Source organism: Rutidosis leptorrhynchoides, chromosome 6, assembly GCF_046630445.1.
Source record: "Rutidosis leptorrhynchoides isolate AG116_Rl617_1_P2 chromosome 6, CSIRO_AGI_Rlap_v1, whole genome shotgun sequence".
NCBI lineage: Eukaryota > Viridiplantae > Streptophyta > Magnoliopsida > Asterales > Asteraceae > Rutidosis > Rutidosis leptorrhynchoides.
The window spans coordinates 339,139,677-339,153,811 of NC_092338.1; the positions used below are offsets into that span (position 1 = coordinate 339,139,677).

At 33.1% G+C, this 14,135-nt stretch overlaps 1 protein-coding gene across 1 annotated transcript; it reads right to left on the reverse strand.

Moving 5' to 3' along the window:
* Window positions 1–4,753: 4,753 nt before the first annotated feature.
* Window positions 4,754–6,639, reverse strand: LOC139854748 (uncharacterized). The gene is made up of 3 exons (XM_071844033.1): window positions 5,922–6,639; window positions 5,478–5,858; window positions 4,754–5,100 (listed from the first exon to the last, which is right to left on the reverse strand). The coding sequence occupies exons 1-3, from the start codon at window positions 6,637–6,639 to the stop codon at window positions 4,754–4,756; spliced, it is 1,446 nt and encodes a 481-aa protein (XP_071700134.1).
* Between the last annotated feature and the right edge of the window lie 7,496 nt (window positions 6,640–14,135).

Genomic DNA, 14,135 nt, shown 5'->3' on the forward strand with positions numbered 1-14,135 from the left:
CAAGATACCAATTGTTAAGGTTCGATGGAATGCTCGTAGAGGACCCGAGTTCATCTGGGAGCGTGAAGATCAGATGAAGAAGAAATACCCGCATCTATTTCCAGAAGATTCGTCAACACCTTCAACAGCTTAAAATTTCGGGACGAAATTTATTTAACGGGTAGGTACTGTAGTGACCCGAACTTTTCCATGTTTATATATATTAATTGAGATTGATATTTACATGATTAAATGTTTCCAACATGTTAAGCAATCAAACTTGTTAAGACTTGATTAATTGAAATAGGTTTCATATAGACAATTGACCACCCAAGTTGACCGGTGATTCACGAACGTTAAAACTTGTAAAAACTATATGATGACATATATATGGTTATATATATAGTTAACATGATATTATGATAAGTAAACATATCATTAAGTATATTAACAATGAACTACATATGTAAAAACAAGACTACTAACTTAATGATTTTGAAACGAGACATATATGTAACGATTATCGTTGTAACTACATTTAATGTATATATATCATATTAAGAGATATTCGTACATCATAATATCATGATAATATAATAATTTAAAATCTCTTTTGATATTATAAACATTGGGTTAACAACATTTAACAAGATCGTTAACCTAAAGGTTTCAAAACAACATTTACATGTAACGACTAACGATGACTTAACGACTCAGTTAAAATGTATATACATGTAGTGTTTTAATATGTATTCATACACTTTTGAAAGACTTCAAGACACTTATCAAAATACTTCTACTTAACAAAAATGCTTACAATTACATCCTCGTTCAGTTTCATCAACAATTCTACTCGTATGCACCCGTATTCGTACTCGTACAATACACAGCTTTTAGATGTATGTACTATTGGTATATACACTCCAATGATCAGCTCTTAGCAGCCCATGTGAGTCACCTAACACATGTGGGAACCATCATTTGGCAACTAGCATGAAATATCTCATAAAATTACAAAAATATGAGTAATCATTCATGACTTATTTACATGAAAACAAAATTACATATCCTTTATATCTAATCCATACACCAACGACCAAAAACACCTACAAACACTTTCATTCTTCAATTTTCTTCATCTAATTGATCTCTCTCAAGTTCTATCTTCAAGTTCTAAGTGTTCTTCATATATTTTACAAGTTCTAGTTACATAAAATCAAGAATACTTTCAAGTTTGCTAGCTCACTTCCAATCTTGTAAGGTGATCATCCAACCTCAAGAAATCTTTGTTTCTTACAGTAGGTTATCATTCTAATACAAGGTAATAATCATATTCAAACTTTGGTTCAATTTCTATAACTATAACAATCTTATTTCAAGTGATGATCTTACTTGAACTTGTTTTCGTGTCATGATTCTGCTTCAAGAACTTCGAGCCATCCAAGGATCCGTTGAAGCTAGATCCATTTTTCTATTTTCCAGTAGGTTTATCCAAGGAACTTAAGGTAGTAATGATGTTCATAACATCATTCGATTCATACATATAAAGCTATCTTATTCGAAGGTTTAAACTTGTAATCACTAGAACATAGTTTAGTTACTTCTAAACTTGTTCGCAAACAAAAGTTAATCCTTCTAACTTGACTTTTAAAATCAACTAAACACATGTTCTATATCTATATGATATGCTAACTTAATGATTTAAAACCTGGAAATACGAAAAACACCGTAAAACCGGATTTACGCCGTCGTAGTAACACCGCAGGCTGTTTTGGGTTAGTTAATTAAAAACTATGATAAACTTTATTAAAAGTTGTTATTCTGAGAAAATGATTTTTATTATGAACATGAAACTATATCCAAAAATTATGGTTAAACTCAAAGTGGAAGTATGTTTTCTAAAATGGTCATCTAGACGTCGTTCTTTCGACTGAAATGACTACCTTTACAAAAACGACTTGTAACTTATTTTTCCGACTATAAACCTATACTCTTTCTGTTTAGATTCATAAAATAGAGTTCAATATGAAACCATAGCAATTTGATTCACTCAAAACGGATTTAAAATGAAGAAGTTATGGGTAAAACAAGATTGGATAATTTTTCTCATTTTAGCTACGTGAAAATTGGTAACAAATCTATTCCAACCATAACTTAATCAACTTGTATTGTATATTATGTAATCTTGAGATACCATAGACACGTATACAATGTTTCGACCTATCATGTCGACACATCTATATATATTTCGGAACAACCATAGACACTCTATATGTGAATGTTGGAGTTAGCTATACAGGGTTGAGGTTGATTCCAAAATATATATAGTTTGAGTTGTGATCAATACTGAGATACGTATACACTGGGTCATGGATTGATTCAAGATAATATTTATCGATTTATTTCTGTACATCTAACTGTGGACAACTAGTTGTAGGTTACTAACGAGGACAGCTGACTTAATAAACTTAAAACATCAAAATATATTAAAAGTGTTGTAAATATATTTTGAACATACTTTGATATATATGTATATATTGTTATAGGTTCGTGAATCAACCAGTGGCCAAGTCTTACTTCCCGACGAAGTAAAAATCTGTGAAAGTGAGTTATAGTCCCACTTTTAAAATCTAATATTTTTGGGATGAGAATACATGCAAATTTTATAAATGATTTACAAAATAGACACAAGTACGTGAAACTACATTCTATGGTTGAATTATCGAAATCAAATATGCCCCTTTTTATTAAGTCTGGTAATCTAAGAATTAGGGAACAGACACCCTAATTGACGCGAATCCTAAAGATAGATCTATTGGGCCTAACAAACCCCATCCAAAGTACCGGATGCTTTAGTACTTCGAAATTTATATCATATCCGAAGGGTGTCCCGGAATGATGGGGATATTCTTATATATGCATCTTGTTAATGTCGGTTACCAGGTGTTCACCATATGAATGATTTTTATCTCTATGTATGGGATGTGTATTGAAATATGAAATCTTGTGGTCTATTATTATGATTTGATATATATAGGTTAAACCTATAACTCACCAACATTTTTGTTGACGTTTTAAGCATGTTTATTCTCAGGTGATTATTAAGAGCTTCCGCTGTCGCATACTTAAATAAGGACGAGATTTGGAGTCCATGCTTGTATGATATTGTGTAAAAACTGCATTCAAGAAACTTATTTTGTTGTAACATATTTGTATTGTAAACCATTATGTAATGGTCGTGTGTAAACAGGATATTTTAGATTATCATTATTTGATAATCTACGTAAAACTTTTTAAACCTTTATTGATGAAATAAAGGTTATGGTTTATTTTAAAATGAATGCAGTCTTTGAAAAACGTCTCATATAGAGGTCAAAACCTCGCAACGAAATCAATTAATATGGAACGTTTTTAATCAATAAGAACGGGACATTTCAAACGTACTTTTACCAGGTCTGCGTGCCTGTTGATTTGGGGCTATGTTGCCCATAAATAATCTCCTTTTGGTACTATGTGGGTTATCGTACCCGTTTGCTTGTTATTCTACTTATTAAGCATGTCACCTATTTTGGCGTTATGATTACCTTTTCTTTGTCTTAGTTTGGCCCTCCTTTATTCAAGCACAAGCACTTATTTACTTGTAGAATATGCCCTCTCGCATATTTCTTAAATTTGACAAGTGTTCCCCCCGGGGGTACTTTGCAATAGCTTCGATAATCTCCTGGGTTACCTTTTGCTTATTGCTAAAGTTTTATGGGCATTCCTTTTGGGAATATCTTGCAATAGCTTTGGTATACCTCTTGGATTACCTCTTGCTTATTGCTAAAGTTTTATAAGTATTCCTCTTGGGAATACCTTGCAATAGCTTCGGTATACCTCTTGGGTTACCTCTTGCTTATTGCTAAAATTTTATAAGTATTCCTCTTGGGAATATCTTGCAATAGCTTCGGTATACCTCTTGGGTTACCTCTTGCTTATTGCTAAATTTTTTATAAGTATTCCTCTTGGGAATACCTTGCAATAGCTTCGGTATACCTCTTGGGTTACCTCTTGCTTATTGCTAAATTTTTATAAGTATTCCTCTTGGGAATATCTTGCAATAGCTTCGGTATACCTCTTGGGTTACCTCTTGCTTATTGCTAAAGTTTTTATAAGTATTCCTCTTGGGAATATCTTGCAATAGCTTCAGTATACCTCTTGGGTTACCTCTTGCTTATTGCTAAAATTTTTATAAGTATTCCTCTTGGGAATATCTTGCAATAGCTTCGGTATACCTCTTGGGTTACCTCTTGCTTATTGCTAAAGTTTTTATAAGTATTCCTCTTGGGAATATCTTGCAATAGCTTCGGTATACCTCTTGGGTTACCTCTTGCTTATTGCTATAAGTATTACAACACTCAAGATTGATGTTTCCAAAAGATGGTAGGATTTCATTAAAATTCCTTGTGGTAGGAAGCGTATAAGTTTCAACTATCCATTACAAATTTTCCCACTTACATGCAACTAGAAATCTAGGAATAGAACTTTCGAAGGTTTACCCCATTCCAGGTTCTGGGGATCTGTTTCCCTTCTGTAGTTTCGAGCTTGTATGAACCGTTCCCGAAAGCTTCAGAGATTACGTACGGACCTTCCCAAGTAGGACCCATCTTTCCTTCGTATTCGACTTTGCTAGTGCTGTTGAGCCTTAGGACATAATCTCCGACCTTGTATACCGATGGTTTGACTCGCTTGTTGTAATACCTTACGATCTTTTTCTTGTATGCTGCTTCTCTAATTAGCGCAGCTTCTCTCTTTCTTCCATGAGGTCAAGATTGAGACGGAGATTCTCCTCATTTTCTTCGAGGTTTGCGGTCCTATTGGTTAATACTTGTATCTCCGCGGGCAATACCGCCTCAGTTCCGTAAACCAAACTGTAAGGGGTTTCTCCGTTACTCCTTTTGGGTGTGGTTCGGTGATCCCATAGGACCAGGGGGAGTTCTTCCATCCATCCTTGGTGACATTTACCTAAACATTTCTCTAGACCTTTTAAGATATCCCTGTTGGTTACTTCCACCTGTCCGTTCCCTTGTGGGTGGTAAACGGATGTAAAGGTTTGCTTTATCTGTAGCTTTTCACAGAACCCTGGAAAGATACCTTCGGCGAATTATTTTCCATTATCCGAAATGATTTCTTGGGGTATGCCAAACCGACACACGATGTGTTCCCAAACAAACTTTTCTATTTGTTTCCCTGTCGTGGTGATTAATGGTTTTACTTCCGTCCACTTGGTGAAGTAGTCTATCGCAACCACCAGCCATTTGTAACCTCCTGGTGCTTTTGTGAGTGGACATACTAGATCTATGCCCCATTTTGAGAAGGGCCACGCTGATAACACCGATATCATGGCTCACAGGTTCGTAAGAGCATGACTGTATCTTCGTGCATGGTTGGCCAATAATACCCCATCCTTAGCATTTTTACCACTATTGACCTTGGTCCGGAATGAAGTCCACAGATACCTTCATGCATTTCTCTGATGATCATCGAAGCTTGGTTTGGTCCGACACAGCAAAGCCACGGGGTGAGGAAAGATTTCCTGTACAAGGCTCCGTTCATTATCTTGTATGACGGTGCTTTGATCCGGATCTTTCTTGCTTCTTTTTTATCCTCGGGTAAGATTCCGAGCTCCAAATATTCCTTTAATGGCTTCATCCACGTGTTTTCTTCTTCGATGATTAAGTCGTGGACTTCTTGAGCTTCGATGGACCTTTTTTCTAATACTTCGACCAACACTTCCTTCACCAGGTGTGCGAAGGTGATAGAAGCTAATTTGCTCAGAGCATCTGCTTTTTTATTCTGACTTCTTCTTACATGCTCTATTATGAAGCTTCTGAAGCTCTCTACAAGTTCCCTGACCTTTGATAGATAAAGTTGTATGATTGGCTATCTTGCTTCGAAGATACCTATGACTTGGTTCGCCACTAGTTGTGAGTCTACGAAGGCTTGTAAGTGCTCAATTTTCATCTCCTTTGCTATTCTGAGCCTAGCGAGCAGAGCTTCGTATTCTGCTTCGTTATTAGTTGTGCTGAACTCGAAACGAAGCGCATAAGTAAACTCTTGTCCCTCTGGGTTGATTAGCATAAGTCCTTCCCCTGAGCCATCAGAGCTGGAAGCTCCATCGGTGAACAGTTTCCATTCCTTCGTTTCAACAGTCGGGGTGATAATTTGCGCGAAAGTGGAGTTGTTTTCTTCGCCTGTCCCCGTTGTTTCTGCCATGAAGTCTGCTAGTACTTGAGCTTTGATTGAATGGCGAGCTTGGAAGTCGATGTCATGTTCCCCGAGCTCTATTGCCCATTTGGCCATTCTTCCCGACTTTTCTGGCTTCATAAGAACCTGTCTAATTTGCTTGTTAGTTAACACAATGATAGGATGGGCTTGGAAGTACCTCCGTAGCTTCCTTGCGGTGTGGACTAGGGCAAGCATGAGCTTTTCGAGCTCTGGGTAGTTGACTTCTGCACCCTGTAGAACTCGGCTTACGAAATATATCGGGACCTGTATCCTTTCACGTTCTGCCACTAGTACCGCGCTGATGCACTCCTTGGACGTTTCTAGGTAGAGATATAGTGTCTCTCCCATCTTCGGTGATGTCAGGGTTGGCAGATTAGCTATGTGTGCTTTCATTTTGATGTGATAAAACCGACCTTTAAATTTTACAACTAAACTAACTAATAAATATTATCACACTACGGGCAACTGGTCCCGATCGTGCAGCAATAGATACTGGCAAGTCAAGTTCGTTCCACAGGGAGAAGCGTATTCAAAAATCTAACAACAATTAATTATACTAAAAAGTGGGGGTTTTGGATTAGGAATTTATATTTAGCAAAATAATAATAAAATATAACTTAGTCTTAAATTAATTAAACTACTTATTAATAAAAATTACAACATTACAAGATTAATTCATTAAGTGTAATCGTGAATCAAATGAGATTTCAATATTATAATAATTATGGATTAAACAAATTTAAAGTAATATTAAAAGATTTAATTAAAACTTAAAATTTAAACTAAAATCATACAGTACTGTATCTACACTTACGCGTTCCGCGTGTATATATACGCGTTCCGCGTATGTTATATTCGATGTGACAAAACAGTACGTATTAAGACTGAAGGAGATTGATTTATATTTTAATTTTTCTGAATAATAATAGGTAAAAATAATAATAATAATTTGCAATATATAATTGGGAGTGTTTACTTAAATATTTCACCTCTAGATCCATGGATTATTTTAATTTTAAGTCCTATTAAAATGTTTTAGTATACAACTTTATATTTTCTTTCGAATATATAAAGTTTCAACTAACTAAATTAAATCTAATTTTAATTTGATCTTATTTAGATAGTTTACTATTCCTCAAGTATTTAAATTGAGACCTAACCTAGTTTTTGACTTTCGCCAAAACTCAAATCATAACGGTTTTCCTTTTTACAGTTTTCACTATTATATAACTAATGATATCACCCGAACCACCAAACCTTATTTCTAAATTAGTGTTAATAACTTATTCATAGGTTCGTCTAAATCACTTGTAGTGTTGAACCTTAATTTATATCAATAGAAATAACCTTCGCTATTTATATCTAACAAATTAAGTGATAAGGATTAAATATCTAATCATATAACAATGGTTCTTTTAGCTAGGCTCAATGTTAAAAATACTTAAGTTACATTTTAATATTTACGAATGATAACAATCCATTTCACTAGGGCTCTACATCTAAGAAAACACTATGGGAATTTACTAACTAATCATGATAATGATACGGGAGTAAAAATAATAATACATAAACATAAACATAATAATAAGTAACAATGACAATAATAAAAATGAAAGTAACAAACTTACAAAAGGTCTTCAATTTAATGATTACAAATGGTAGAAAATGGACATGAAAGCACCCGTGCACACGAACAATAATACCCGTACAATACTGAAACTATCCTATTTGAACTTGAAAATAAATATGGGATTGAACAACTATCAGGGATAAATAATATGAAGTGTATGAGATAATTAATTATTGACAGTAGGTATTATATTTTTCTTCCGTATGTTGACTACCTACTGTCTCTAACTAAAACTATCTAACTACTTACCCTCTTTTCATAACCGCAGCTCCTTTTCTTTATACTCCAATCTTGAGATTTAGTTAATATTATTTTATTTAAAGTAAATCTTGAGAGCTGTAAATATTCTTGATCCAGCTGAAAGTTATCTTTAAATATATTAAAGTGCACAACCCATGTGAAATTGGAATCTAAATCTGGTCGAAAAACTACACGTTTCACGTAGATAGGTACGCGTTTCGCGTAAGGTATCTTCATGAAAGTTGTAGATTTTTGAGTTAGGGGCATCTGGACACCGGATTCGCCTATTTTCGAGTCCGTATGATTTAGTTATGATTTTTTTCGTGCATGCGCGTAGATTTCATGATTTCGATCATTTTAACTTGTAGTCTTGAGGCGCGATGTTGTACTCTTTTGTTGCTCATTAGAAATCTTCATTTTATCTTTATTTTGATATTTATATCATTGAAAATCCATAATAACATTTCATTCGATGCTTTGAACATTTTAACCAATTATAAATCGAAAACTACTCGAATACACATAAAATTATAACATTTGGGACTGATATTGCGACTAAGAATATGCATATATTAAGCAATATCAAATTACCCCACACTTGAACGTTGGTTGTCCTCAAGCAATAATAACTTTTTAATAGAGATTGAACAACTATCAGGGATAAATAATACGGAGTGTATGAGATAATTAATTATTGACAGTAGGTATTATATTTTTCTTCCGTATGTTGACAACCTACTGTCTCTAACTAAAACTATCTAACTACTTACCCTCTTTTCATAAATGCAGCTCCTTTTCTTTATACTCCAATCTTGAGATTAAGTTAACACTCCCACTAACTAATAAATATTATCACACTACGGGCAACTGGTCCCGATCGTGCAGCAATAGATACTGGCAAGTCAAGTTCGTTCCACAGGGAGAAACGTATTCAAGAATCTAACAACAATTAATTATACTAAAAAGTGGGGGTTTTTGATTAGGAATTTATATTTAGCAAAATAATAATAAAATATAACTTAATCTTAAATTAATTAAACTACTTATTAATAAAAATTACAACATTACAAGATTAATTCATTAAGTGTAATAGTGAATCAAATGAGATTTCAATATATAATTGGGAGTGTTTACTTAAATATTTCACCTCTAGATCCATGGATTGTTTTAATTTTAAGTCCTATTAAAATGTTTTAGTATACAACTTTATATTTTCTTTCGAATATATAAAGTTTCAACTAACTAAATTAAATCTAATTTTCATTTGATCTTATTTAGATAGCTTACTATTCCTCAGGTATTTAAATTGAGACCTAACCTAGTTTTGACTTTCGCCAAAACTCAAATCATAACGGTTTCCCTTTTTATAATTTTCACTATTATATAACTAATGATATCACCCGAACCACCAAACCTTATTTCTAAATTAGTGTTAATAACTTATTCATAGGTTCATCTAAATCACTTGTAGTGTTGAAGCTTAATTTATATCAATAAAAATAACCTTCGCTATTTATATCTAACAAATTAAGTGATAAGGATTAAATATCTAATCATATAACAATGGTACTTTTAGCTAGGCTCAATGTTAAAAATACTTAAGTTACATTTTAATATTTACGAATGATAACAATCCATTTCACTAGGGCTCTACATCTAAGAAAACACTATGGGAATTTACTAACTAATCATGATAATGATACGGGAGTAAAAATAATAATACATAAACATAAACATAATAATAAGTAACAATGACAATAATAAAAATGAAAGTAACAAACTTACAAAAGGTCTTCAATTTAATGATTACAAATGGTAGAAAATGGACATGAAAGCACCCGTGCACACGAACAATAATACCCGTACAATACTGAAACTATCCTATTTGAACTTGAAAATAAATATGGGATTGAACAACTATCAGGGATAAATAATATGAAGTGTATGAGATAATTAATTATTGACAGTAGGTATTATATTTTTCTTCCGTATGTTGACTACCTACTGTCTCTAACTAAAACTATCTAACTACTTACCCTCTTTTCATAACCGCAACTCCTTTTCTTTATACTCCAATCTTGAGATTTAGTTAATATTATTTTATTTAAAGTAAATCTTGAGAGCTGTAAATATTCTTGATCCAGCTGAAAGTTATCTTTAAATATATTAAAGTGCACAACCCATGTGAAATTGGAATCTAAATCTGGTCGAAAAACTACACGTTTCACGTAGATAGGTACGCGTTTCGCGTAAAGTATCTTCATGAAAGTTGTAGATTTTTGAGTTACGGACATCTGGACACCTGATTCGCCTATTTTCGAGTCCGTATGATTTAGTTATGATTTTTTTCGTGCATGCGCGTAGATTTCATGATTACGATCATTTTAACTTGTAGTCTTGAGGCGCGATGTTGTACTCTTTTGTTGCTCATTAGAAATCTTCATTTTATCTTTATTTTGATCTTTATATCATTGAAAATCCATAATAACATTTCATTCGATGCTTTGAACATTTTAACCAATTATAAATCGAAAACTACTCGAATACACATAAAATCATAACATTTGGGACTGATATTGCGACTAAGAATATGCATATATTAAGCAATATCAAATTACCCCACACTTGAACGTTGGTTGTCCTCAAGCAATAATAACTTTTTAATAGAGATTGAACAACTATCAGGGATAAATAATACGGAGTGTATGAGATAATTAATTATTGACAGTAGGTATTATATTTTTCTTCCGTATGTTGACAACCTACTATCTCTAACTAAAACTATCTAACTACTTACCCTCTTTTCATAAACGCAGCTCCTTTTCTTTATACTCCAATCTTGAGATTAAGTTAACACTCCCACTAACTAATAAATATTATCACACTACGGGCAACTGGTCCCGATCGTGCAGCAATAGATACTGGCAAGTCAAATTCGTTCCACAGAGAGAAACGTATTCAAGAATCTAACAACAATTAATTATACTAAAAAGTGGGGGTTTTGGATTAGGAATTTATATTTAGCAAAATAATAATAAAATATAACTTAATCTTAAATTAATTAAACTACTTATTAATAAAAATTACAACATTACAAGATTAATTCATTAAGTGTAATAGTGAATCAAATGAGATTTCAATATATAATTGGGAGTGTTTACTTAAATATTTCACCTCTAGATCCATGGATTGTTTTAATTTGAAGTCATATTAAAATGTTTTAGTATACAACTTTATATTTTCTTTCGAATATATAAAGTTTCAACTAACTAAATTAAATCTAATTTTCATTTGATCTTATTTAGATAGCTTACTATTCCTCAGGTATTTAAATTGAGACCTAACCTAGTTTTGACTTTCGCCAAAACTCAAATCATAACGGTTTCCCTTTTTACAATTTTCACTATTATATAACTAATGATATCACCCGAACCACCAAACCTTATTTCTAAATTAGTGTTAATAACTTATTCATAGGTTCGTCTAAATCACTTGTAGTGTTGAACCTTAATTTATATCAATAGAAATAACCTTCGCTATTTATATCTAACAAATTAAGTTATAAGGATTAAATATCTAATCATATAACAATGGTTCTTTTAGCTAGGCTCAATGTTAAAAATACTTAAGTTACATTTTAATATTTACGAATGATAACAATCCATTTCACTAGGGCTCTACATCTAAGAAAACACTATGGGAATTTACTAACTAATCATGATAATGATACGGGAGTAAAAATAATAATACATAAACATAAACATAATAATAAGTAACAATGACAATAATAAAAATGAAAGTAACAAACTTACAAAAGGTCTTCAATTTAATGATTACAAATGGTAGAAAATTGACATGAAAGCACCCGTGCACACGAACAATAATACCCGTACAATACTGAAACTATCCTATTTGAACTTGAAAATAAATATGGGATTGAACAACTATCAGGGATAAATAATACGGAGTGTATGAGATAATTAATTATTGACAGTAGGTATTATATTTTTCTTCCGTATGTTGACTACCTACTGTCTCTAACTAAAACTATCTAACTACTTACCCTCTTTTCATAACCGCAGCTCCTTTTCTTTATACTCCAATCTTGAGATTTAGTTAATATTATTTTATTTAAAGTAAATCTTGAGATCTGTAAATATTCTTGATCCAGCTGAAAGTTATCTTTAAATATATTAAAGTGCACAACCCATGTGAAATTGGAATCTAAATCTGGTCAAAAAACTACGCATTTCGCGTAGATAGGTACGCGTTTCGCGTAAGGTATCTTCATAAAAGTTGTAGATTTTTGAGTTACGGACGTCTGGACACCTGATTCGCCTTTTTTCGAGTCCGTATGATTTAGTTATGATTTTTTTCGTGCAGGCGCGCAGATTTCGTGATTTCTATCATTTTAACTTGTAGTCTTGAGGCGCGATGTTGTACTCTTTTGTTGCTCATTAGAAATCTTCATTTTATATTCATTTTGATCTTTATATCATTGAAAATCCATAATAACATTTCATTCGACGCTTTGAACATTTTAACCAATTATAAACCGAAAACTACTCGAATACACATAAAATCATAACATTTGGGACTGATATTGCGACTAAGAATATGCATATATTAAGCAATATCAAATTACCCCACACTTGAACGTTGCTTGTCCTCAAGCAATAACAACTTTTTAATAGACTCGGAATACTACATATTTTTCCATATCAAATTTTAAATCACAAACACCCGCCACACGAAATAAAAACACACGCTTTATGAGATAGATTGGAAACACTACACAATATTTATTGGATCACACGCACACTACACGAGATGAAATTCTGACAACAGAAACAAAGTCAAAACTCGTGATTAAGGTTTTAAAAATTTGGATCCTTAGGGAAAATTGGACCTTGTGAAAACGTTTTATGATTTTATAAAATGGCATGCTAGTTTTTACACTAGACACGTTTTTCGGTTTTAACCTCAAATTTCGGTCGAGGGTAACTGAAAACCGTAGTCTCAGTCGGCGATTAGCAAGTTATTCGCCCCCATGATTGAAGTATCATGGAACTTGAAACCGGATGTCCTAAAAATGGTTTTACACAATATAATTCATAAAATAGCATAAGTTTTAGAAGAAAATTATATCGTGTCCAAATATCATCGGTGAACCATGATTTTGCACACCTCAATTTGTTATGGCATATGTATGTTGACCGCGGTCAAACATAGATGCAGTTGATCTTTACGGAGATCATCCGTCTGGGGATTAGATTCATTAGTCTTAAAAGCTAATTTGCAATGTGCCCCCCCATTGTACGAGACAGATCCATCTCATGGTTAGGATAAGTATGACCACCAAAAACCCTGTTTGATGCTGAGGTGAGGTGGATTTCCAGCCGATGATAGAGATGACTTTTCAAGATTTTTCGTCAACCTACACCTGTTTTGGACTATATCTTCTAACATAAGTTAGTGAAATGACCCAACCCGTATTAAAACCGGCCCATAAAATTTTTTCCTTTTAATACGCTTTAAATAACACTTTAGGTCCCAATTGTGTTTCCATAAACATCTTTAATACAATAGAAGGTTTAATAAACTTTAAAACATTTAATACATTGATTAATTGTCCAAACGGACATACACGACCCGACTAGTTTAGTTTCCAACCAAAACCGAGCATGGTGATTTGGGACTACGCAACCCAAATCCTAATCGAATACAAAAGCAAAATCTTCTAAGCAATCTAGCCAAGATCTCTAATCCCCAAGCTTACCCGAGCCGCCAAGCATGCGAACCTATAAAAATATCAACAACGAGAGGGTAAGCTAACGCTTAGTGAATGATAATAAACTACATACATATATATGTATAAAATGGACACGCCATACAAATATCAAATACCGCATACCGAAACATCCATGAATAAGGCAACTACACTAAGCATACCGTACGATCTCTAAGCATCAAGCTAAAGATATCAACAAAGTATAAGTTCACCAACGACGATGTGAAC